Below are 27,966 nucleotides of genomic sequence, written 5' to 3' on the forward strand. Positions count from 1 at the left end.
CATGTCTTTTTCAAACACACAGAAAAAACACCCCATGAAAACGTAGATGGATTCAAAGATCACATAGTCTGCTTGATTTGTCATGTCTGAGTCACCGTTTACTCTTCCTGTGCGGTCACACGCAAGCACACGGGCACACAGTGGAGATATTCAGCTCCAGATAATGGCATTCGGCTGATTTGTTTGAATAAGAGGCAGAATAAATGATAAGAGGCTTGAGGGATGTGATGAATTTAAGTGGCACCTTAATTTGCACCCATTGCTCTCTGGCTTCTGGCAGCCTCACCCTGTGTGTGCACATTGAACTATGAGTCAGGTCGATATTAAGTGACAACAGCAATCTTGAAACTCATGATAATTGCCCTTTTAATGCCACCCCATGCTGTGTATTAGCTCAACGAGTGTGTATGCAGAGGCTGAACATTAAGGTGTGTGCAGACTGTGAGAGTTTTGGCAGCCAGTTTGGGTTTATACTTCAATATCCTCTGATGCAATGCACTTCATTAATTTAGTATGACTGAAGGGAGGATTTAGGTTGGGTGGCAAATTGTCTCTTATGATTATCTTTGATAGATTACGACAAAGAAAAACGTTTTTGCTTTTTCCATTTTTCTGACCACTTTAGACACATTAGCTTAAGGCCTTTTGATGGCTGACAGTTCACTGCTCTCTGTCAGTAGCTTTACAGTAACACTAAGCAGACAGCCTTATGAAATAATTCGCATTTCAAGGGCAAAAGCAAATGTGAGCTGATGAGTGGAATAATTTTGATTTTCGCTCCGTGTTACCTTAAATTTGTGAAGAAAACAGTTTTTCTTGCAGAGTCTAAAAACAGAGAACATTTTGATGATTTGAATCTAATGGCCACCCTCAAGTGGCCATTAGAGGGCCTGCAGTTTTTGGCACTTAAAGCAATGGCTAAATTTTTCAGCCCCAGAGGTTGTTGTTTATTTAAAACACTACCTGATGAATAGTGTCATGTAAGAAGGCGGAAGTGCGTGCATTTGAACTCTGCTCAAGTGCACCATTCATCCGTGCCTGAGACTGTTGAGACTGATAACAGCCTGTATTGAGGATATGACTGGATAAACGAGTCTTGGCTTATTCCGCACGAGTTGTTTGAGAGTTTGTAAACAGATGTTTTCATATTGTTCTGCTATTGTTACAGGGGGACCAACTTTTACATTAGTTCATCAAAAAATCTTCTCTGCTTTTGCATTCTTCTTTCATGGTGCAGTGTGCAAAAGAGTTTTGTTTGTTATCAAGTCCATTTCTTTTATTTTCTGAGTTTTAGGAAATGACTGATTTAGGAGAGATATTGTCATCAACCATGTATTTGTCACTTGTTTAAAGAAGATATGTTTTTTAAGACACAGTAATTGACAAAATAACACATTGACTGACCTATTCTTACATAAGGTAGAGATGTGTGTTTGCAGTGAATAAGCATTAAATAGGTCCTCTCTCCTCTCTACACAGTAAAACACAGACTGCATGAAATTCGCTGTTATGTTGATTCTCTGTGACTCAGTTCTGCCATTTTATTCCCCCTTCTCTCGAACATCAAAGCAACACAACACACACCCACGTGAAGCATTATGATATGCAAAAGGCCCATATGTGAGGAAATCAAAAGAATAATCTCTGAATCTCCTTAACTGACTGTTGACCGTGCACTCACATATAACACATTGTGACTGGAGGCCTGTGGGTATAGCATCAAACACATACAACAGTGACTGAATGTCTTGTGATTGCACAGACAGATGTGAAATTGGCCGTTTAGCACATACATAAAGGGATGTTTTTCATGACTATAGCCACACTGTTCTCGCTATAGTGTAGAGTGTCATCTTCTGTAACATGGAGGCAGTGGTGAAAGTATTCAGATCCTCTGTGTAAAAATAGCAATACTGCAATAAAATCAACCAGCAGAGCTAATTAACACTTCTTTATATACTGTTGGGTAGCATAATTGAAAACAACATAACATATTTAATATGGTATTTACATATATTGCAAGGTTTATACTAACTATACAGTAGCTGTCAAATATCAGGGAATAAAACAGAGCAGTACAAAATAAAAAGTTAAATAGTTTTTCCTTGCACAGCACTGAAACTTTTTTCCTGCAAAGATGGAATTTGATACCAGTTATATGGTAAATAGAAAAATAAGTGTTAATTGGTTTCACCTGCAAATAATCAGTTTAACTTCATTCCTAGTGTAACCTCGAGGGTTTTAGTCAGTGCACAGAAAGTCAGCTGAGGATACTGAACCAATGTGTCCTCAAACGATGGTTTGTGTATCTAACCAATAAGCGCCCCACAAATGGAGTAGTCACATTATGTACTTAACATACAATTATGTGCTCAATGTGAAGTTACAGAGGTTAGGTTGAAGGGAGGGTAGGGTTGCTTATAAGCCCTTTGGGCTTTATGGTCTTTGTTGCACATTTTAACTGTTTTTTACTGCTCTTTCTTCCAGAATGTATGTTTGTAAGTGCAAACAACAATAAACAAACAAATAAACAAAAGGAAACATGAGTCATCATCATGTTTTGTATTTAATACAAAGTTATGTACTTAACATAAAATTACATACTTAATGTAAAGTTAGGTAAGTTAGGTTTAGGAAAAGAAACACTGTTGGGCATCAGCACGTATGTAAAGTTACGTAGGTAAGGTTTAAAAAAGTAAAGTTACGTAGGTTAGGTTTAGGGAAAGACACATGGTTGGGCATTTTCACGTGAAGCACTATGTTATGTACTTAATATAAAATTACGTACTTAACATAAAGTTACATAGGATAGGTTTATGAAAGGAAAGTTATTGGTAAAGGGAAGTAAAATTATATAAATTAGGTTTAGGAAAAGAATCATGGTGATGACTTATCTTCAAATAACTCAACGTTTACTTGGTTGCATGCAGGACACAAACACTGGTCTCCTGGGGGGAAGTCCTGTGCTGTTTGACCCATTCACGACCCCAGACTGCTCACCCTTTTTACCACTTCCGTCTTCACTCCTGTTAGCTTGTTAGGCTGTCTGATTACGTGGGCTATAAATGAAATACTGGTTCATGGTTACGTAGGTCATATACGAATTCTGGTGCATTACTTTTTGTAGATTTATGTAAGAACAGTGCATGACAGCAGCTGACTGAACCTACAATGTAACATACATAAGGTAAAGTTTGATAAATGAATGATGAATAAATAATTATGTGGCTTTATTTGAGCTTTAATTTCAAGGAATACAACAAAGTGTTGCAAATATTTCCCTACAAAATGTAGTAAAGTAAAAATAACAGAAAATGGCGGCACTCAAGCATGTACAAGTACCTTAAAATTATCCCTAATTACAGTGCTTGAGCAAATGCACTTAGTAACATTTCACCACTGCAAAGGAGAGCTAATCTTTACACACACGCACACGACAAACACACTCATTTGAGCACACAAAGGCACTCACATATCATACACATATTATAATAAATCCAAAAACACACACACACACACACACACACACACACACACACACACACACACACACACACACACACACACACACACATCCTCTTCACTTCCTCTCATACTTTTGTCCCCTTGACAAAGAGGCTTCATAAGAGCACCGGCTAATCCTCCAAACGCCGACTGTCTCACACAATGCTGCTTCGATGACTTTGTGCCAGCAGGACTTTGGAGGACGGTGATAATGAAATATCATGGAAATGAGTCTGCAGCTGAGCAGGTGATAGACAGGTGTGCAGGTTTATTTTTGGGTCACCACATTTGACAAGCAGCCAGATTAGATATCAAAGAGGGATCACTTAGAAAATACAATGTGGCCACCCTGCATGTGCTGCCATATTTGATTATCTGAGCATAAAAAAATAATCTTTGACTCTGACATTATTTCTAGGTAGCAAAACAGAAACCATACTGTGTGTTACATCACTTGCTGATACCAAGACTGCTGGTGATGTATCATTATACCTGACAATGTGGCAATGTGAGGGAAACTGCCTCGTGAGGAATGAAGCTTATTAATAATTTTGAGCACTTAAGTTGCTTCAGCTCCACCATAATAATGTACTGGCAATGTCACTGGGCTGTGTCCAGTCAGAATGAGGTGATGAATTATTCACAGGAGATTGGAAGGTCACTAAAGCGTGGTCTGCTGATCTCACCTACACACACATGCAAACACCACACACACACACACACACACACACACACACACACACACACACACACACACACATGCATGCACACACAAAGGTCCACTGTGGCAATTATGCTGCTTAATTTTGGCAAAGCCTCCACCTTCTTCCAAAGCTGTATCCATGGTGACACATTTTCTTTTTGACCACCAACAGTGTGAGGCAGACCATCATGGACATACAGTGTCTGTATAAGCAAAAGGTGTATAGTGTATAAAACTTATTACAAGCTGCAACAACATTGTGCAGGCTGGTATTGTTTTCACCTTGTGAGTTTGTGTGTGTTTGTGTGTGTGTGTGTGTGTGTGTGTGTGTGTGTATGTGTGTGTGTGTGTCACCATGGCAAAACGTGGTCCTAGTGACGCAATTCCCTCTAATTCCCAGGTTGTCAAATACCGAAACTCTGTCACGTCCCTCTGCGTCTCATAGTGTAGTATGGTGCACCCTTTGGCACGTTTATGTGACACACTTTCTGTGTAACACACACTGTAACACATGGTTAATGCTGTGAAAAGGTCACAGTGGGTCTTGGTCAAAAAATCTAGTTGGTTAGGTTTAAAAAAAAAAAAAAGATCATATAATGAGTTAAAATGTGAACATTGGTTCTGTAACAATAATTTAATTTTTTTAATTTTTAATTTTAATTTAATTTAATTTTTTTTATATATATACTTTATTAATCCCCGAGGGGAAATTCAATTTTTCACTCTGTTATGTCAATTACACACAGGTCCGAACACACACATGCACAAACTGGGCCTATACATGCACTAAGTGGAGAGATGTCAGAGTGGGCTGCCCATGACAGACGCTCTGAGCGGTTGGGGGGTTCGGTGCCTTGCTCAGGGGCACCTCGGCAGTGCCCAGGAGGTGAACTGGCACCTCTCCAGCTACCAGTCCACGCTCCATATTTTGGTCCGGACGGTGACTTGAACCGGCGACCCTCCGGTTCCCAACCCAAGTCCCTATGGACTGAGCTACTGCTGCCCCCAGTCATAATGTAACATGATGATAATATGTCACGTGAGTGATGTCAGTGTGCCACAACTGTATGCAAACTACATAAAGTTACATTAAAACAACACTGACTTTATTTTCACACTGGACACCAACTGCAGTCTCTTGGGTGAAAGTCCTGTTTTGTTTGACCCAACCCATCTCCCCTCTGTTCCACCCTACACAGACTTTTGCGCTCTTTATACTGTGTCAGTTCAAGTATTGCTGTAGATGGGTTTATAGTGGAATTAGTTGAAAACCTGGTGTGGCTCATGAAGACGCTAAAGGGTGCCTTTGGTATCGATATCACATGCTGAGGGTTCACAGAAGCTGTTTTGAGCATTTTATATGTCTGCCTGTCTGTCTGGGGACAGATTTTGTCACCATGATCACGTCACAACTGTGCAAGATGCAGTCACAAAAATTTACAGGTGTCTTCAGATCAAAATGAAGTTTGATATAAAATATGGACGTGGGCCAACCAAGGGGGCCAGAAGTAGGGGGGTAGGAAGTAGGAAAAGGGGACATTGCAGCTGGAGTGGTCCCATCACAAGATGGTCACTAGTATTATATCTATATATTTTAATTTTAGCTTATTTTTAAATTTTAAATTTTTTTTCTTCAAAATCTTGTTTCTTGTCACTTGTCCCCCTTTTCCTTTGGTTTTAAGTCTTATAACAGCTGAATTTCCATCATGTGGGATTACTGTAATTAAGTTTATCTTAAAGAAAATAAGTATTAATTGTGTGTATGTGCTAACCACTCAAGCCCTGAAAGAAAAACTGCACACATGTGGCTCTATTAAGGACTTCAACCAACCTTGATTAGTTTAATTTTAGGCTGCTGCTGTCGTGCGTTAGTAGACTAAAACTGAATATTTTGCAGTCACATAATTGTTCAGTTTGATATATAAAAAAGAAAAATAAAGGTGAGACCCTTAATTGTGTCAATTTTCATTCCAAAATATTAATTTACTTTATCATTTGAAAAATGTTACAAGTCTAAACAACATATAGCATAATATTTAAGCATTAGGTTTGTATGATTTTCTATCATTCAGCTCTGAAACCCAGATCAATGTTGTGCTTTTTGAAGAAGGTGCCTTATTGCACTATGATCCGGCTCTCAGAGTGATGCATGAAACATAACAAAAGAAGGAGTCATTCATGGATTACAACTGGTACAATCTTTTCGATTACTGGCCTATATACACTGAGTTACCAGTTTATTAGGAACACTTCAACAATATGATCAAAAACAGAAATGCTGAAATGAATTCTCTTTGTGGAGAAGGTCATGTTTTAGTGAGTGTTGGTGTTGCACTGGACTCCATATATGCTGAGAGGTGTTTCCAACTTTTGTCCCTTCACATGTGTGTAAGTGGAGATTCATTATAATGCAGTCAAATACAATCCCAACACTGACTACTGCCTCTAAAATGACCACAGAGTTGAATCAGCAACTCCCTGAAACTGTCAATAAAAACTGAACAGACTGAGCTACACAAAGGCAGGGTTTATTGCATGGCTATTGTATGGGATTGCATTAGATTGTACAAGTGTAATAAACTAGTAACTCAGTGTAAGACATCATTAAAGGCATAAAACAGGTGATGACACATTGTTCTCCTAGCTGCCTATGTTACCACTCAATCTATTTTTGTCAACAAATAACGATTTATTATAATTTAAGAAAAAAAATCAAATTGTAAAGAACTTCATTAAAGTTTGAAAATCCCATTCTTACTGAATTTACATTTTTCTTTTCTCCAGTGCAGTGTTATTATTTTTTTTTTGTGTGCCATTTTTACATTCATTAGTCTCACAGTTTTCCAGCACCAGAAACAGGCCAAGTACTTATTCACTAATAGGTGGGCCCTCTTCCTTCTTTTTCTCTCCTCCTGGCTGAATTGACTCTTCAGGGTTTTCAGTCCACCATCAATCCTTTTCCTTGCTCCCAATCCTCCTGACCCCCTTTCAAGCCTCAATCCCTGACCTCTTTCTCACTTCACATTCTCTCTTTCTTCTTCTGTCTGCTCCCACTTTCCTTAGGCTGCTTTCCTTTTCATCTCACAGTCTTTCAGTCCTCCACTTTAAAAAAAAACCCCCAAAACTACAGGTCTCGGTTAACCTTCATCCCTCCTTCAGTGCACTCTGTCTCCTCAGTCATCTTCATTGCTATGTCCGTTGACTAGGCCTGACTCCCAGCGTTGCACCAGAGGGGTCTTCTGTCTGGGGGTTCGGGGACTCTGTGTGAAAATATGGGACAGCAGGAGTAAGTGGTGATTGCATGTGAAAGCAGGAGGAGAAAAAAGAAAGAGAATTAAAGAGTAGAAACATCAGATGTGTGGGAGCAGGAGATAAGATCAATAAGCCAACACAGGGCAAAAAAAGGACCATAAAGATAAAAAGAGAGGGATGAAATTATTTCCTCTAGAGGACATCCCTTTGGATGAGCATCATTAGCTCTGTAAGTCAGAGGGAGGTTAATGCGACTGTGATCCAAGGCTGTGTTCTGTGTGACTCAGTCAACAACTGAGGCCAATTTCTCCTGCAATCCTCCGTTTGCTCCTGAACCCTAATCAGGACCCAGGTTGGTGCAGAGAGCTGATAACCAACCAGCAGGGAGACAGAAAGAGAGAGAGGGCTAGACGCACAAGGCAGGGAGAGGAAAGAGAGCAAAACGTTGCTAATGCCAACGTCAAACTAAAGCGTGCGGCTAAAACCCGGCATATCAATGCCAAACTGAATTAAAGCGCTAAAGCCACGGAGCAGCACTCAACTCTAATCAGAGATACCGCAGTTTCAAAGAGATGCAAGACCCACAAGGCAGGTAACGGAAATCAGTGAGATTGTCAATTGACTTTCCTCTTTCTCCACCATTGACTGTACACACACACACACACACACACACAATCCTGCCCCCCACCATACACACACACACACACACACACACACACACACACACACACTCTACAAACTCAGCCTCTCCCTCCCTCTCTGTCTCAGGGCTGTTTGCCTTCATCCCTTATCTATAAAGATAAGCTCCTTACTGTGTGTTCAGTATGTTATCAGATGTCTGTGGCCCATATTTGGTGCAAACGAGATGCTGACATCCTCCCAAGAGCCTTTCTTCATTGGACCCTTTACAATCCAGTGCAGTTATAAACATGCGTTCATATTCATGCTGCTGAGAGAAACTGCACCCCCAAAGCGACATTGCAATTTATATGTGTCTCAGTTGAAGAAGCTTTGTAATTGTGGAACCTGATATCCTTTTAGCTTCACTCGAGGAAGACACAGAAGGGTGATTTGCCTACATTTACATGTCCTATACCAAGTGTGCCTGATAGGTAGGGTGAGTGTGTTAATCTTATAAAGCAAAAAATACTTAATTAATATCACTCTGAGGCCTGGTGTTTTTCCACATGGTCAGATTTCCAGAAAATCACAGCAAGGAGTCGTATTAAAGAAATTTTAATGTCTAAACTTCACTGCAATAGGATGACTGACAATGCTGACTCACCTCCGGTCGGTTAATCTTCTCCTCTTCAGCCTGGGCCGGGGGCCACATGCCGAACTTGCCAACTGACTGGCGTGCTGCAATAGAGACAAAGAATAAAAAGTGGGTGCATGCAGGATGAGAGAGAGCGGGGTAGCAATGAGGCAAAGGTGTTCCTGGGTTTTGTCTGTGCTCTGCAATGTAAGCAATAAAGCCTCCTTGAATCAAATTAAAAGTGAACATGAAGCAGCGGAGAGGAACGCAGTGGGAATTAAGCAAATGAAATGTGTTTGATACGACATGAACTTGGTGAAAGAGAAACAAAAACTAGGCTCCAGGAATAAAGGAGGAATATGAAATAGGTTGCATAACGCTTTGTCTATAAAACAATACACCAATGTTTGTTTCCCAGCACTGAGTCATGGTCATTCATGTCCCGTAGATGCAAACCCTGATTGGTTTGTCACACAGTTGTTAAACCTACAATGACTGGTGATACTGTCATTCACATACAGCCACCACAACAATACACTGGCAACCCTTCCTGCCAACACAATGCATACAAACATATGGTACAGCAGTCTGTTGTCTGATACACCCACACCCCTTCATTTACTCCACCCATCACTTTACAAATGTGTTCATTTGAATTTACTATGAACTGGACGTCATCAGTGGCATCAAATTTTTCATGTGGGTGGCCAGATGGGGCCATGGGACATCTTAGGGTGGCACACCAAAACCAAAAGCCATAACTAGATTTCAGGAATTCGATTATGCTACTTCAGTGTAATACCTGTACAGCTAACATTTTGAGTTTGAGAACAATCCTGTTTTAATCCGTCATGTATCTATGCATGTTAGGCAATTCATTGTTTTTCAGTAGGCTGGTTTCCCTTTTCCTTAAAAAGACAAACATACAGCTTTAATTTGAGGAAGTACATTGACTGAGAGGAACAAACATTTACTGGGAACAAGCTTTCACAAGTTTAGAGACTTGTGAGTACCCATAGAACTGTATCAGGGTGGCCATGGCCCCTTCTTGCCCCCTCTTGGGAGTGCCACTGCCTATAATGACTGACACTGACAGTCATTCATATACACCAAAAAACACAACCTATCTTGCCAATATAATGCACACAAACATATTGTACAGTAGTCTGTTATCTGATGGACCCCTCAGCCCTGCCAGATGAACTCAAGCACCCCTTCATCTACACCACCCATCATGTTCCAAATGTGTTTATTTGAATTTACTTTAAACAAGACGTTAATTAACACTTAGTTATAGAAAAGTTGCTTTAATACAATTTAACTCCAGTGGTTAATGTTTAGGCCATGTTTGCACACATTTCAATTTGTGCTACTGCTATTTATAACTACCGTACCACTTATAACTACCGTATCTCTTTCAGCTGATTTTATCTAACTGTTCTGCTGACTGTCCTTCTCTGCTCGCTGGCTACTTTGCTTTCAAATACTCAGTTGCAACATGTTCAGGTGTTACATTTGACTCAACATGTGGATGTATATGTTAATCAAATTGTAGTTCATATACATATCTATATAGAGAGATATTAATTAGTTGAGCAAATCCGCAGTCTTCCTATATAACCGTTGGCAACCCTGGTTGTGAATCGCTGCTACATGATATGCACACAATGCCAGTAAAGTTAAAAAATACCAGAGATGCATATTAATAACTTGTTCTCTCCGTAGGCTTATTGGCAACACTTTACTTCACATTTGCTCTTGCTGTCATAAGTCTCTAACTCTTTATCACTCTGAGAACTAAAAAAAACCCAAGTTGTTTGCACTTTTTGAACGCTTCATTCCGAAATTGGACTCTCCCAACGCACTCCCTTCTTGCTGACACAATAAAGTGTCGAGATATGACTCGGGACTTTTTTTTTTACCTCAGCTCTTGCAATTAATCTGACGGACTCGATGCTTTATTTATTGTGGAGTTACAGACTTTTATTTTCTTGTCGGCCAGCTTATGGTCTCCAGTGCAAAATTATTGCTCATAACAGCTAACACTGATTTCGGAAGCTGTTTTGAGGTTTTCCACTGACCATGAGAAAAATGAAATAATGTGCTCGCCGGGCTGTTTCAGGGGGTTTTCATCATCTCACCACAGATATAAAAAATTGCACACAAACCCCTACACAAGCATCTGTACACACAAACACATTGTCTGTGTGGGCGAAAGCAGAATCAATCAAACCCTGCAACACACACACTTTTAGCTCTAGTCTAAACTTAGCGCTACACTAACCTGCTGTGGGTCTAGTACCCCCTCTGGATGATGAGCCAGGTGAGTCAGGAACAGCCAGTCCATTCAGTGAAGAAGAGGACAACGTGGGACTCTTTCCTTCTGTGCTGACGGGCCTCTCTCCCCCTCCTCTTCCTCCTCCTACCCCCCCTCCTTTTGCACCCTCTGTGCCCCCATACAGACTGATCCTCTGCTTGTGAAGCTCCTTCTCCCTCTCTTGGGCCTCCCGGATGTCCTGCTCCACTTTAACTCCATTTGTTGAGGAGCGCAGTTTAAAAAAGGGGTTCTCCTTGGGTGCCACCTCCTCCTCTTCCCTCTCCTCCTTTCCCTGCTCTCTCACTTCAATCCCACCATGTCCTCCTGTCCTGGATGATGAGATATTAAGGCTTCCAGAGTCGACGACAGTCTCTGGTTTGGCATGGTAGAGCTTCTGTGCTGGGACACTCAGATTGTTCTCTAGGATGATAACCTGGCAGGTTGTCCCCTCAGAGAACCCTGGTCTTTGGGGAGTTAAAGAAGTTGAACCCCCTCCTTTGGCTAAGTTTGGGCTCTGCGTGGGGCTCCTCTCCACATATGAGCCTTCTATGGTGGATGCCTGCGATGAGTTGTCCTCCAAGGTTGAAATGTCACTGGCGGAGGACCAGGATGTGGTCTTACTCCTTGCTGGCACAGTCAAAGTTGAGTCATTGGGTTTCTGAAAGGCCTCAAAAAGCTGTTTCCTCTCTTTGAGTTGGCGTACAGTGCCTTTGTCGTAGACACCTGGAACTTTCCCAAGCTTGACCAGATCCTGCTCCCTCTGGACCTCCGCATAGATGTCATGCTGCATCTTTTTGCCTGCAAACTGCCTGTCTTTGCCTTGACACCTCTCAGACTTAGCAGTTATTGACTGGCAGAGAACAGTTTTCCTTAAAGGGATCTCTACATACTCTGGTGAGGTGGGTGGGTTTGGAAGCCCCCTGGACCTTCTCAGGCTGTGCTCACGCTCTATAGCCCGTCGGATCTCCCTCTCAATGGGAGTCTCTTTAAGTGCAGGTGCTGGGGTACCTGTAGCGATGGTGGTGTTGCCCTCCAAAGTGCTGCATGGGGAGAAGTCTGCTGAAACTCCACTGTCACTCTGGCTATCATCGCATGAGTCACTCTCCATCCTGGTGTGTTTAGAAGACACAAAGCTGTGTTTTTCTGTCTTCAGCTCTTGTGTATGGACTGTTTTTGAAAATTTTAAAAGTCCTCTGCCGTGCTGCTGCTCAGACGCCTTGTTCCTCTCAAGTCCACACTCCTTCTGCCCTCCCTCGCCACCTGTTTGCTTGCTCTCTCCCTCTGTCCTCCCCCCCGCCCTGCTGTGCCTTTCTCTCACAGCTATAACACAACCAGAGCCTTGAGAAGTTGCCCCGCCCTGACTGGACAGCTCCATGGCAACAGCTGACAAAGGTGAAGAGCTCTGGCCAAGCACCTGTTGTGCAGCTTCCTGGTTTGCTCCCCTGGGGGCAATTTGACTTTGGCTCTGGGTTAACAGCTCCTCCTGCTGTTTGGCTGAAGGAACTTCAGGAAAAGTTGATGTTGGATCTAGTGCAATGGAAACTGAAATATTGCTAGAATATGAGGGTTGGAAAGTCTTGCCTCTGATATCCAGTGTAGTCCATTGCTGCTGACAAGACATTACATCACTGCTCACTTCCTCCTCTGCCTCACTTTCATCAGCAAAAGGAGGAGAGCACACAGTATATAGATCATCTGAGCTGTTTCTGTCATAGGGAGAATGATGAGCAGTTTTATTTATTCCAGCAGCTGCAGCCCAAGGCACATTATTTTCAAGCTCACTGTTGTCAAAACCATCTGGTGAGATGTGCAGCTGTATGTCACTGTCCTCTGTTGTCATATTATCTCCCATCATCTCCTCAGATGATGACTCTACCTCAGTATTTACTGGCTCAGCAAGGAGTGGCGTGTGAGGCCATTCTTGACTATTTTCATTGGAAGGCGTAAGGTCTTCTGTTGGGTCTGATATAATCTCAGTGTCACTGATCCACTCCTCCCCCTCTAGGCTGGAAAAACTCTCTTTCTCAAAACATTCATTTGTTGATGAAGCACTAAGGGGATGAGGAGGAGGAGGAGGAGGTGGGAAAGCATCCTCATATAGATCAACAGACTTTTTAGATTCCTCTTGAGCCTGTGATAGTTGGGCAACTTGTTCCGATTCTGTCACCATCTCTTGCGTCTCCCTGGAGGAGGACAGACTAATTCTTGTTGATTCCCGATTTTCCCATTCAGTAGTATCAGCTGTTTTGGTTCTTGAGAGTGTTTGGTCCCCTTGCAGCATTTCCTCTTCAGCTCCAGGCTCCAGGACGTCCATATCCTCTTCAGGTTCTGCCCTTGGAGCCTTTCTGTCTCGCCAAGGGGAGTTGTGGCTCACGGTTGCACCCACTTCACCTTGTGCCCAGAACTCATTGACCCACTCATCTTGTGAGTTGACATGACCCTGTTCCTGGCAGGCCACGGGCTTTGTTGCCATGGTGACAAGTCTGCTGATGTAAAAGCGTTTAGAGCAGTCAGGATGTTCGGCCTCCAGCCAGTCAGTCTGAGTGAAGCAGAGGAACACAGAGGGGAAAGGGGGAACAACCGAGTGATTAACACAGTTCTCAATAAACATTGTGACCCATTTATACCCCGTTATTTTGACGCAGATGAAATGACTTGCTGTAGTATTTCCAAGATGATTAACCATCAAACTGTATTTACTGTGACATTTAGTGTGGAATAGTTTTGAAATGCTAAGTGCTTTGTTTTCGTTTTTGTTTTCAAACCTCAATCAACCTGCATTGCAACGCTGCAACTAGTAGAATAGGAACTGACATTTAAAAAGAAATGTTGAAAATACAAAATGAATAAAGAATAGTACAAACAGTTGCTTTTCATCTTGTCTGGAGCTTGTGGTAGCAAAATACCATATGACACTTTATGATTTTCTTTTAACTTGTCACCCATTTGTGTATTTTTTGCAAAGAACTGTGGTAGCTGGTGCAAGATTAGAGCAATCCAGTGGATGTGTGTTGTGTTTGTGTCCTGTCTTTTTAATAGCAGAAGCTGAGCGCTCTTGTTCCTGCATGACAGGCAGCCAGTTTATAACTTTGTGCTGGGCTTTGGCTGTAAGGTAGTAGCTACTGTACTCCGCTGTGCAACATATAAAGTTTTCTGCTGAACACACCTTTCTGTAATCTGCTTACAGGCTGGGGAATGGCTCAGCACCACACACACATAGAGCACACACACAATCTGAAATAACAATAGGACTGACTGCAGGGTGACTAAAGCGGAGTCCAGCTCCTCTTTTCTTCTTCAATACACACACTGTCTCTCTGGTCATTAGTTCAAACTTGCCCTGTATCAATATTATTGCCCACCCCACATCCCTTATACACACACACATGCACACAAAACTCCTCTGTTGTTGTTCTTCTTCACAAATGCTCATGCCCATCTATGTTGATTCCTGCCAAGCCACTCTGGCAGGACTCCAGCTGTGACTGATCATTAAGGGGGACGTAGATCACAGCACTGGGAGACGACTAGTCTCTGATGATGATTTAGGATGGATGGACAGATACAATAGATAGTCACGGTACAGCTCCCCCTTCATGTAGAGATAATAGGGACTGACAGCATGACATGGCAGGATGGATGGGGAACACTGATGAAACAATGATGGCAGAACATGTGGGCACCACGGCAGAACAACATGGCCTAAGTTGGGTAAATTAGGATGAGGCAGTGAGTCATGGGAGCTAAGACAGACACAATCAACAAATGTTGGTTTAGTGAGTGACTGGTGACTGTCTCACTGTCACTGGTGAAATTGTATTGCTGTCATTTCATTTCAACAATATCTTCTGTTGTAAAAACAGTGGTGCCCCAGAAATTTTCCACAGGGATGGCCAGATGGGGACGCTGAAAATCTTAAGGGGGCACACCAAAACAAAAAGCCGTAACTGAATTTCAGGAATTCTATGGTGCTGTTGAAGTGTATAGACTAGTTGAAAACTATGTCAATATGAGAGTTAAGGAATCACATCATTTGGTTTCTTGATTTACAATTAATATCACTAATTATCTGATGGGCATAGAGTAATACTGGTTGTTAACATTTCAAACTCTTTGAAAGAAACAGAATGTAAGATTAAGGGGGACTGTGCCACTGTGTAAAAGCATGAATATAGTGTCCTGTCTCTGCATGACGAACAAACAGCTTATTGACTCTGAACGTACCCTGGCTGCTGTCAGACTGGCCGTTTTCTCATGAGATGTGAGTGGGAGTGAGAATGAGACCGTTGGCATTCCCACACAGTTATCACTATGTCTAAATGAAACTGAACCTTAACCATTGCTTAGGTTTTATTGATAGACTCTCCAGATACAGAAAATAACTGGACTTTATATATTCAGGTATTACTTGGGTAAACTACCACTGGCACTGTTAAACAATAGACCACATGTTGACAGACTCACTCTCATGCAATTCATAAAGGTAGCATTATATGTCACTCACTGATTCAGAGTTCTCAATGTGAAGTTTCCTTGTGAAACAGAGCGTCAAAATGAGCATTTTGCCACAGTGAGAAGGCAATTGTTCTGATGGTTTAAGTGAAATCTATTGCAAATCTCTGCTGAAACGGTTTCACTCACCCACACCTGCTGATTCTGTTGAAAATCCTGCTGAAAACAAACAAGCTCAGATCCATTAATACAATGATCCCGCAATGCTACAGTAGGGAAACAAGCCCCTCATTGATATTGTGGTATGGTAATGTAATCTGACCACTCTGGGTGTAAACTCTAGCATGCCCTAATGAGATATTTCACTTATGTATATTTGCTTCAACAAACTAATGGTGTTATATATCTAATAAGACATGCTGTTCTGTTGTATTTTCTGAGATGCTCAGAGAAAGTTGGCAGAATTTAACCAAAGGTTCTCCAGCACTCTCATTGGGTAAGTGAGGTTGCAAGAGATTGCGGCTTAAAACTCCCATTACATAACAGACTTATGTTTTCTTCATTATCTACAAAGGGGCTCACTTTATCAAAAGAACAGCAAAATCATGATCATCATTAAAAATACATCTGCGACAGGCCTTACAAATAAACTTGCCCTCCTTTTTTGGGGTCAGCAGTGTCCTAAGGTTGTTAAAGATCTGAGGGCATTTGACAAAAATGCAAATTAATTTAAATAAATGCAGCCAACTTCATCCCTAATTAGAATTAGCTCTGCTGCTATCTAATGGTTGCTGACATAGTTCTTTGCACATTTTACAGTCACTTACTTTGATATGCTTTAGTCATTGTGGCAGAAAGTAACACCAGAAAAAGCTGGTCTGCACGGACTTGGCTGTTCAGAGTAAATTCTGTCACACAGTCAGTTTCTATTGTGGTAAACATTTACCTGATTGGAATATAATGGATGTATGTGTAGGAGAATTTCAAGTTCAATAAAAGCAAAGTAAATAACAGAATACTAGAATTGCACATACCTGTTAACAAAATGCTTTGAGGATGCCCTCCAAATAACAGACACTCATTTCTGAGAATGCACACTTGTCTTGTTTCAGGTCACTGATGTTTACTCAGCACAAAGGGAATCTCTTTGCTCACAGCTCTACAGCTCCGCTGCCTGTATCTCCTCCCTCGTGCACACTAAAACCCTCAGTACACCAATTGTGCACGCCCACATATGCATACCATGATCACACCAGCAAACATTCACTAACACAAGAATGTACACGTGTGCATCTATCAACACATGTGCTGGAGGCTTACCTCATTGTTGTGGATTTGAAAATGTATAGTACTAATCCAATTAGTGAGCAACACACATTCATAACTACACCATGCAAGTGAATGAGGAATGTAGCAGAGGGATAAGAGGGTGATTATAAGACTACGCACTCTCATTTCATCCTTTTATATCTGCAGGAAAAAAAAACCTGAATGGTGTGATTTTATGAAGCATTACATGCCTTAATATTTTCTTTACATCATATTTTGGTGCAAATAACAGAAATGTGAGTTCAGCGAATTGTTTCAAGATGTTATTAACAGCACTCTGATGAATGCATCTATTTATTTTAAAAGTAGTCAAATCAAGTCAAGAGGCTTTTATTCACGTAGACTACAATCATAAATCACAAGTTTCCCTCAGAGGGCATACGACACCCTTTATAAATGACAACACAGGATGAAAACTGAAACAGACATTCCAACAAAATGAATCCCATCACGTCATGTTGTATCAGCAGTGTTCAAGGGTTGGTTAAGGGTGACATCTCTCCAAGACGAACCATATTCAGATCCCACCCCACCCTCACCCCTTATAAATTTGACTGCTCATATTAGTATTACTATTACTGATAAGCAAGTACAGCTTTACAGTGGTGCTATGAATATAGAATAAATGAAAGCTGCTACTGTCTAGACAAATCACACATGCAGTGCAATATAAATGACTGACAGTTTACTCAGACTTAAAATAGCTGAGATGGTTAATGGCTGCTTGATTAGCAGATAGTGGCCAAACAGAGGAATTACAACTGCTGAGTCTGTCACGTGATGCCCTGCAGCCTGAAAAGACTTTTCTTTGTAAATCAGTGGATACAATTTTCTGAGCATCAAAAAATGACTTCTTTCACTGTTGGGATTTTTTCCATTCAGCCCGTTAACATTTGGGAATGATTGTATCCCCATTCAGGTTAGTGGAGCCTGAAACCAGTTGTAGGCGACTCAACGTGCAAAAGTCTCTAGTGTGCCTGCTCTATGGATCACACAGTGTGGGCACAGTGCTGATCATCTGGGTAATTTTATACACGGCATTTGTGCCACTGAGAAACTTTCATCAGAATGAATGTGGCACTGCCACCAGTGTTGTATCCAGGTCTCTTTACACATCCATGGATCTTAACTTGTTCTACATTGTCACAATACATTTAAAGAACCTAATGACTCAAAACAACCAACTGAATGCACTGACTGAATATCATGTACAAATGTGCCAAAGTCCCTCATGCATTTTGCTCCTCTGTTTTCTTTTCAGTCTGAGCTGCTGCTGCTGTTGGTCGGCTCACAGGCTGTTCTGGACAAAGCTCCTTGGTAGGATCCATCACAACGGGTGTAGGCAGCTGATAACACTCCAGCTGAGCCTTGAACTCCTCCAACTCCTTCTCCTCCACAGATCTCCTCCTGCTCAGCAGGTACAAGTCTACAGATTGCCTCCTCTTTGACTTCACAATCCACTGCATCACAACACAGTCTGGACAGGACGTATAGAGGAAAGTCCCGTTGAGGTTGAAGCGATTCCCCACATCGAAGGTGAAGCTGCTGCCCTCTACAGAGATGTTGTAGAGTTGGTACTGACATTGATCATCAAAGCGGTTGATTTGGGTGTAAGAGAAATGGGAAGTCTCACTGCCATTGGAGAAGTACATAGTGATGCTGTCTCTTAGTTTTAGGGCCTCCATGGATGACGAGTGGTTGAGACTGCCTGCAACTAAAGCCCATCTGCCCTCAAGATGATGAGGATCCAGCTGATCCAAAGGGTGGACCAATTCTTCACAGGCCAGAGGAGCTGAACAGCTCACAGTCATCAAGCAGAGGAGGAAGGTGGCAAACACAGCAAACATATTGAAATTACACAGATTCTGTGTTGACAAAGTATTCACTTTTTAATGTGTGGTCTCAGTTGTGACTTCTAACCAAGAGTGGAGCTGTGTTAGGACGCTTGTCTGATTTTATACTACAAACTGCATCATGAATGTCCAGTCTTGCAACACAGTACAAGTTCATTGTCCTTTATCCAGCTGTGGACTCCATCATTGTGCAATAGAGGATTCGTTTCATAAGGCTACTAGTTGTACTGTTTTGTGGTTCTCTCCCACTTGAGATTTCACTGTGGATTGTTTATTTATTTATTTATTTAGATATTTTCTCAGAATAAAACAATGTTTGTGTTGGAATAAGATCACCAGTCTCCAAACTGGCAATCTTCAACCTTGTCTTTGCTGACAGTAATTATACAGAGACAGCGTAGAACAATGCTTATACTTGTATACTTGTTATGTCTAAGTTCATAACTAAGATAAGAGTCTAATGACATATATATTTATATATATATATATATATATATATACAAGATTTTTCTCTTTAAAAGACTGTTGTTTTTTTGTTTGTTTTGTTTTTTACAAGGAATTAGTTTTGGGGCTGGGCACTACAATATGACTACTGCAGGCAAATCTGGTGTTGTGGTTATGTGTGTTTGCAGTAAGCTATTTAGTTGAATTTAAATGTTGGCATCTTAGTTAACTGTACAGCTGAACAATGTGGCCATCCTTGAAGTTAGCCTTTGTTCAATGGTGAGCCATGAGAGGCTGAAAGTTTTGTCTCAGATGCAGATGACCGTGCTTGTAAACAGTCCAGGTGGCACAAATTAATGCTTTAGAAGATTTAAAAACTTGACCCAATGTGTGTGAGTGTACATAGGAAAAACATGTTTTTGTGACTGCAACACCTCGGTCCATTTGATCAACTATTGTATTAATGTGATGGGTAACTGTCAAGGATAAGGCCCAGCAATTTCACTTTGTGCACCTGTTGTATGGGTTCACCAGAGATGGATAGCTCAGGTTAAGGCTTAGAAACCAATCTGTGACATGATCTGAAGGAAATACTTTAAGCTGTGGTTACTGAGGCTCATTTATTTGTTATAATCCAATCACGTACTAAACTCAACTCACAAAAAAAAAAACTTGATATAATTCACAGAATGTGGCTGCTGCATGATATATAGTGGAATCATCAGCGTACATTGTCATACCTGCATTTTGCACAGCGGAAGGCGAGTCATTAATTAAAATGAGTGGTCTGAAACAACTTCCTTGAGACTCCCTGCGTAGAAGAAATTATGGAATGAGCTGAGATAAAGACTTTGGAGAGCAGTTTGTATAAGATATGTGCCTATTATTGCTAAAAGACTTTGTTAAAAACTGGCACATGAAATGAAAGAAAGAAAGAGTGAATGACACAACCAAAAACGACTCCAGTTTCCAACTCCAACTTCCGACAATTACACAGAATTTTTACATTAAAATATAAATGTACTATGTTGGTGTATTTCTACATTCATTTCCAAATAACTCAAAGGAAGGATACAAGGTTTCTGGTGCTAAAGGCTATTTTACTCGACGTCCTATGCTGTAAGCATGAGCTCACAAGTTCCATTTGAACACAGCATAATAGCATTATCAGTAGCTTTGTTCTATTCCAGCTCGTTCGTATTCTGAACTCTTCAATTACTGCTGCTTTGTCAATGATTTCAGCGTTAGACACAGACGCACAAAGGCACCTTTTGAGGCGGTATGATATGCAGCCTGGCAGCATCAGTTTATAATGCCTGTGTATCATATCACTGAGAATAATGCGTCAGTTTATAACAGCACCGGACGGGACGGTGTCAGTTAACGACCTAATATAAGGAGCTGGAAAGTCACCATAGGGTGGGTGGGAAGGGAGGTGAATAGGTCCAACAAACCCCAAACCTTCACCCAGGGGGCCACCGTTTGCTTCCCATATAGATGCTGAGCCAAACCATGACTTTTTTTTCTAAACCTAACTACGTGCTGTTGTTGCTTAAACCTAACCACTGCACCTTTGTTGCACAAATAAACATAAATACAAGACTGCATGAATCTAACCAGCTGAAACTGTACATTTCCTGTTAAAATGGAAGCATATTTTCAAAAGACACAATGCATGTAACAGGCGTAAATTGACACAGCGTCCCAGAGGATAATTTGAGTGTCATATGGAGATGTAAAAGTCCACTGACAAAACAGCAGTATTTGACGAGGCTGGGATGAGAATGTGTTGTCTTCAGTAAGTCATAGTAGTGACTCGGAACATGAGGACTGTGAAACTAAAGCAGCTAAATTTAGCTGACAAGCCAAAATGTCTCCCATTAGAAAGTCCTAACCAATATGTAATTTGTCATGATGAATAAAACTATTTGTTGTTTAAATGAGAGTTTCACATTTAGGCAAATAATTTGCTTATTGACTTTCTTGCTTTGAGTTAGATGGGAAAATTGATACTCTCATGTTTGTATGCTAAATATGTAGCTGTGACTGTGCCAAACACGGCGGTCCAACCTATCTGAAGTTTCTGCTGTGCGTATTTTATGTACTTTGTTGCTCTGTTATCATGTCTGATAAGCCAAATCCACTGGCACAGAAGCTAAACAATATACTACCGTGGACAGGGCTGCAGCAAAAGCATATTTTGGCCACTTTAAAAAATCAGTATCTGTGTACTGCCTCTGCTTTATCATGCACACTAATCAATAAACACTGCAGTAATCCAGCAACTTAGTGTTTTGGTACGTAAAATCACAGTTTTTGTAGTATGATGGCTTTGATATAACAGCTTCAGTTACCTGTCAGAAAAGATTGTTTGCCAGCAAGGTAACATGGTGAAAATATTACAAATATAGTATACACTTAAACTGATGCTGATTTTTTTTGTTGGGCTTTTTTTTAGGTGGCTAAAAACTAACTAATTTAGACAGAGTCTGCTCAGTGCCATTTGATTTTAATGTATGTGATGCAAGGATTTTCTACCCTGAAGTTTTTGTAAATAAACACTATGATTCGATCTGTAATTTGGCATGTGAACCAAAGTGAAAAGATGCATTTTGTAGCACTGATCAATCGAACAAGCTATAATGCCAGGCTAGTTGTTTACTCCTGTTACTAGTCTTTGTGCTAAGCTAAGGTAACCAGCTGCTGCTGCTGATACACACATCTATGAGTGGTAAGAATCTTTTCATCAAACTTTAAGTAAAAAATATATTTCCCAAAATGTCTAATGCAAAAATTCCAACATACCGACAAGTTTGTCAAAAATCATTTTATTACCACACAAAATTAATGGCCAACAAGTAGAACCTGATAATGTATTCTGCTCAACCTCTTTGTGTGGTATATTTCAGCATCATTAAAACTAATAACTGTAATGGGACACGTTTACTGATAATACCTGGGAGAATTAAAAGGAAAATATAATTTTTTATCTCTAAAACAACCTACTGCCATTGACATAAGGTACTGTAGTGCAAATATATGCACAATATGTGACCAAATATAAATGAATGAATCAAAGTCTCTTAGGCATTTTGTCCCTCTGTTTTTGCATCAGTTTGAGCTGCTGTACCACCAGCTGTCTGTTCTGGACAAAGCTCTGAGGTAGGATCCATCGCTTTAGGTGGAGGCATGTTCAGACACTTCATCTGAGCCATGAACTCTTCCATCTCCTTTTGCTCCAGCTGTCTCCTCCTCTTGCTGAACAGATGGAAATCTGCTACCCCCCTCCCCTCTCTCTCCACAGCAAAGCGTATCAACAAACAGTCTGGACAGGATGTATAGAGGAAGGACCTTGTGAGATTGAACCACCTATCCAGTTTGTGAGTGAAAGTGCTGCTTTCTATTGTCAAGTTGTAAAACAGATACCAACACTGGCCACGGAAACGGTTGCTCTGGGTGTAGGAATAGACAGAAGTTTCACTGGAATTGGAGAAGTACACAGTCATGCTGCTTGGATCATGTCGATTGAGGGGTATCTGGTTCTGTGCAACTAAAACCCATCTGCCCTCCAAATGGTGAGGATCCAGTTGATCCAAAGACCAAGTCTTCACAGGACAGAGGAGCTGAATGGCACCCAGACATCTGGCACAGGAGAAAGATGGCAACCACAGCAAACATATCTCTGTATGTTGAAGTCATAATTACTCTGTCTTCTTTGCTCCTTTTCTTATGATCTCAGTTTTTGTGTCTCATCAAAAGTAGAACTGGTTTTATAGTACAACTTCTATTGGGAAACTACAGTATTGCAGTAAAACTTTATTAATCATTACCCAGCTGTAAACACCATTTTTGCACAAAGAAAGTCTGACTTTGGGAGTGATCAATGTTTGCACTGGAATGACTCCATTAGTCTGTCAACATGCAACCTTTATGGGTTAGAGAGTTAGAGAGTATTCATATGTCATTGGGTTTAAGGCTATAATTAAAACTAATAATAATAATTTATTTTCAATTTCTTTTTTCTTTTTTTCTGTTTATTGTCATAGAAAAATGCAAAACCATCATCATCACCATAATCAAGATGTTTTATCCTCTCCATTTTTGACAAAAAAAGGTTTGTGCATTTCACATCTGTCAATAACATTCAAGAACTTTCCTCCCCTAACAAGAAGAAATGTTGGGAAGGTGAGTGTTAATATAACACTTCATTAATAATTGATGTATCTCATACAAAGCTTTAACTTGTGTGAATAACAATGTAGACATTCATTATAAAAGGAATCCAGAGAGTGAAAGAAAAAATTTTGTGTACTACATTATATTAAAAGGGGCACTCTATGATTTTACATGCTATAAGAAACCACGAGAAGTACGAAAGTTACTTGTGACATCAGAAGTAATTTCGTCTAGGTTTGGGGTTTGGAGACTAATAATTTGTTTTAATTAATTAAGACAAATTGTTTAATACATTGTTTTTTAAAGTAGGCCTACTAGAGCAACCCGGTCTCACTCCGAAGTCGTTGAATACCAGTACTCAGGCAGTGACTTCCGGTGTCAGACAATGCGGATAACAGTCGTACTTTGATGTCGGCATGATGCGTAGCTGGCCGCGTTATTGTGTAATGACACCCAGTGGCGTAAGGGGGAATTTGGGCTGGACAACAATGTAAGTTAAGGTCCAAGTCCGAGAAGGTTGAGTGGGAGGGGTGGTGGATGTGTCCAACAACCTTTCACTAGTGAGGCGGGCGTTCGCTTCCTGTATGATTATAAAGCCAAACCTTGTTCTTTTGTCCTAAACCCAACCTCATGCATGTGCATGTGTCCAGGAAAAAAACGAAAATTCACGGTGCTGCACCGACGTAGTGCATTTATTTTGAAAGAGACTATATGCAAACTTTACATTTCCTGTGAAAAGGGAAGTGCATTTTGAAAACAGACAGTGCATGTAATAGGCTAAAGTTAACACGCCGTCCCAGAATGTCAACGACCAACGCACTCAGGGTACCTTGCATACCATATCTTGATGTGGAAAGTCAATGATTGAACATCGATTTGTGATGAAGTTGGAGTGTGTTGTTGACCAAAGTACACCGGTCTGTATGCCTGTACGCACGTGGATGAAGGTGTGGCTTGTTTGGAATGTTATGTAACCACTGTTTCTATGGTGGCAAGTTTACATGCACCCCCACTTTCAGATATAATTTGTTGTGGAACCAGGCCAGTGTTGGATTATAAATGCTAGTTTGCTAGCTAGCATAGTAGAAACCAACCTATTAGCTAGCCTGAGGTGGGTGTGGATCTGGTTTTAGTGTTGTTTAAACAAAGTTATATCATTGTAAACTTTCACTTTTTTAGCTGTTCCAGTAAGTGAAAGGATGTTTTGCTGCTAGCTATAGACTGAGATCAAATAATTCACTGTGGAAAGGTGGAAAGTTTTCTTGCATGCTACAAAAGTTGATATCATGAATCAATCCACACACTTTAAATGTCATTATAACAACTTTGACCGACTTTTGACTTGTTTTTACTGTCTCTCATGCACAACATACACTTTAGCGCATAACAATTGTATGCAAATTTGAAGCAGATAGGATTATGTGAACTGAAAAAAAAAAAAAGTGGTGGAGCATAGTTTCAGTATGCTCCAGCAGGACCTTACCCCTGGATGCACCATTTTTTGGCCGAACCTTAGTGTCGCACAAAATTTGCCTCGTTGATTGTATTAGCCATTCTGAAAATATGATGACACTCACTGATGACAGTGGCCAATATTTATTTGTTATGTTGCATAATTTTTGCATATGCTAAATGTTCTGTGATTATTTGTTGTCAGGCTCTGACAACAGGAGCTAGCATAGCATACTCAGCTTCTGATCCAGAGAAGAAGCCACTGTCTGGACTCGACTCTGGCAAGACGTAAGAGGGATACTGGTACTGTGTGGTGCGCATATGTGGTTTGTTTTCATGTTTGGGCAACTGTTAAGCTCTGCATCTAGAGAGAGGGAAACAGACTGAATTGCAACAAGGCACAGATGCTTATCTCTTATGTGTTTTGTTTTTTTTAATATCTAAGGAAAAACATGCATCTTTCTGAGAAGTAGGCTATGAAGTAATGATTTTTCTTTTCATTTTGTCATCAATATTCAGAAGAGCAGGTGTACTGTATGGGAAGAACTTTCCTAAGAGGCCAATTTTTGTTTTGTAAAGAGGCTCATGTTCCAGCCCACTGTAAATCTGTGCATTTGCACTTACATTAACATATAATTACATTTATTTTGTTGGGCTATGTAAGCACTAAAAATTCTTCTCATTGAGAAGGTAGTTGTATAGCAGGATAGAAAGGCTTTTGAAGCAGTTATTTAAAAGAAACAAATCTCTTTTATGTGAAAGAAGATTTTAAAAAGGGTTGTTTAATAAAGCTGTATGACTGAATTTGTGCTTATTCAAAGCTAGTGCAATGAAGGGCTAAATGACTTTGAGCCAGTTCAGATATTTAACATCTTTATTGGCCAAGAATTTCACAATCAGAGTTTCTCTGATGGGAAGACATGTTTTTTCAAATTAGAATCACATCAAGAACTAATAGCCAGAAAGTCAAGTCCTACAACTTTATGGAAATCCAATGATAGATTGCTGAAATGCCCCTTTAATGACTTGGTTTCAAACCATATCTATAAGTATGGAAAGAAGCACCAAGTTCTATCTCGTTTGAACAGCATACATGAAATAATTTCTGAAATTAAAACACTGAAATGTTACAGCTGGAATTTGATTGAATATACAAACCATCCAAGGCTGATAAGAGACGTATAGTCCTAGTCTTGTCATGGCAGGTTTGTGCAACTGAGCCTGATGATCTCATTTGGAAATGAACTTAAAAATGTTGTCGTTGTGAGGTGGACAAAAAGACAATTTCTCACTGACAAGGACATACTGCACTTTTTTTTATTCACACAATATGACAAAAATATCATCGTGAATGAAAGTATCTCAAGGCTGTTGTTTCTCTTAAGTCTGAGCAGCTGTTGAATCACTAACACTCTGCTCTGGACAAAGTTCCTTGTTAGGATCCATTATGGCAGGTGGAGGCATGCTCAGACACTCCATCTGAGCATTCACCTCCTCCATCTCCTTCTGCTCCAGCTCCCTCCTCCTGCTGAACAGGAAAAGACGCTCCACTTTCTTCGACTCGTTGTCGTAGCGCATCACCAGACAGTCTGGGCAGGATGTACGGAGGAGGGTCACAGTGAGGTTCACCTGCTCCCGCACGTCAAATGTGAAGACGCTGCCTTCCACTGAGACGTTGTGAGTATGATAGTGGCACCTTCCACCGGCATCAATGCTGGGTGTGTAGGAAACGCTGGAGGTCGCATTAGAGAAGCTGGAGAAGTCAATGCTGGTGCTGTTCCTACGTTTGAAGCGTTCCAGATATGCTGGATTGCTCAAACTGCCTGCAACTAAAGCCCATCTTCCCTTCAAATGATGAGGGTTCAGTTGATCCAAAGGCCGGAGCAAGTCTTCACAGGACAGAGGAGCTGAATGGCTCACTGACACCAAACAGAGGAGAGCCACGGCACACACAAACATGTCTGTGTATAATGAAATCAAATGACTGCGCTGCAATGTGCATCTATCTCAGCGTATTTATAGGTAGGCTCTAGTTTCACAACACTGAAGACTCCAGAGGGCAGAGTCCCTCATCCACCTGTGGGGGATTCTCTGATTGTGAAATGATAGATTTTTTTTACTGTGATTCTCATATTTGTACTGGAACTCTACTTATTTTTCTGTGTCATTTTGTTGTTAGCTCACCAATAGTAACATGGTATAAAGACAATGCGGTACACTACAATTTTGGCACTTTATCCTTGTTGTGATTGTAAAACCTCAAACAAAAATTCAGTGTTTGTGCTGGAATAAACAGAGACTGTAACAATAGCTAATGTCAACTGATTTTCAAGATCAGCTAGCTTTTGTAGCTAGTAGCTTTTGTAATGCTCCCTGTGTCTCTACAAGGAGTTCTGTAGAACTGAAACCACAACATGATAATACATAACAACCGGTTAAGAAGCATAAACCATGCTATGTATTTAATTAATTTACTGTTTACTAGCAGTGAGTGGAGTAAATGAGATATATTTATTGAAAAGAAATAGTGTTTGTTTAGTCACAATAGCAGGAACGTGGGACTACCTCGACTCTAAATAAGTAGTAACTATCTGTATAATCATCCCACCATGAATTCAGAAGTATATACCAGATTTGTAACATGCATGCAGGAGGGTGTGCGCACAAGCTGCTAGCTAAAGACTGCTGTTCAAGACCAACAAAAAACGTCCTCTTTTTTTTTTTTTGTTGCAAAACATCAGTGGCATTTCTAGCCGTGGTTGTGCCACCAAAAGTGGGTATTTTAAGTCAAAACATGATCTATTCCTAACCATAATCCACACGTTAACCACAGCATCGTTGAAACGTAAAGTTTGCTACATAAAAAGGTACAAATGTTATCAGTGGTTGGCAGAAACCTACAATGCGAACATTTACTCAGGCAGTTGGTCGAGGAGCTACTGCTCAGGAAAACTGACCAGACGTTCTTACATTGGTGGCTCTGTTAGTCCAATGGATGTGCCTTCCCTTGGCCCAGACAAATTTTCTCTCTGGCTGCATGTGCCAAAAAATCTAATACTTCCTTTTGAATGGTGTTGGACATCTAGTTGTCTGCCTGCTAAAGCCACTCACATCCACTGAGCAACTCAGCTTGTCTGCCACTCCATCATTAGCTTCTATAAAACTCCATCCTGATGGATTTGCCCCGGCAGTGGAAGTCCCTTGTGCCCAACACATTTTATCAGTCTAA

At 40.8% G+C, this 27,966-nt stretch overlaps 1 protein-coding gene across 1 annotated transcript; it reads right to left on the reverse strand.

Moving 5' to 3' along the window:
- Positions 1 to 4,287: 4,287 nt before the first annotated feature.
- On the reverse strand, positions 4,288 to 12,261 carry misp3 (MISP family member 3). Its single transcript, XM_049572774.1, has 3 exons — positions 10,999 to 12,261; positions 8,745 to 8,818; positions 4,288 to 7,467 (listed from the first exon to the last, which is right to left on the reverse strand). Exons 1-3 carry the CDS (start codon positions 12,137 to 12,139, stop codon positions 7,381 to 7,383), a joined length of 1,302 nt encoding a protein of 433 aa, XP_049428731.1. The 5' UTR covers positions 12,140 to 12,261; the 3' UTR covers positions 4,288 to 7,380.
- Positions 12,262 to 27,966: the final 15,705 nt, after the last annotated feature.

The sequence above is a fragment of the Epinephelus fuscoguttatus genome, linkage group LG3, assembly GCF_011397635.1.
Source record: "Epinephelus fuscoguttatus linkage group LG3, E.fuscoguttatus.final_Chr_v1".
NCBI classification, from domain to species: domain Eukaryota; kingdom Metazoa; phylum Chordata; class Actinopteri; order Perciformes; family Serranidae; genus Epinephelus; species Epinephelus fuscoguttatus.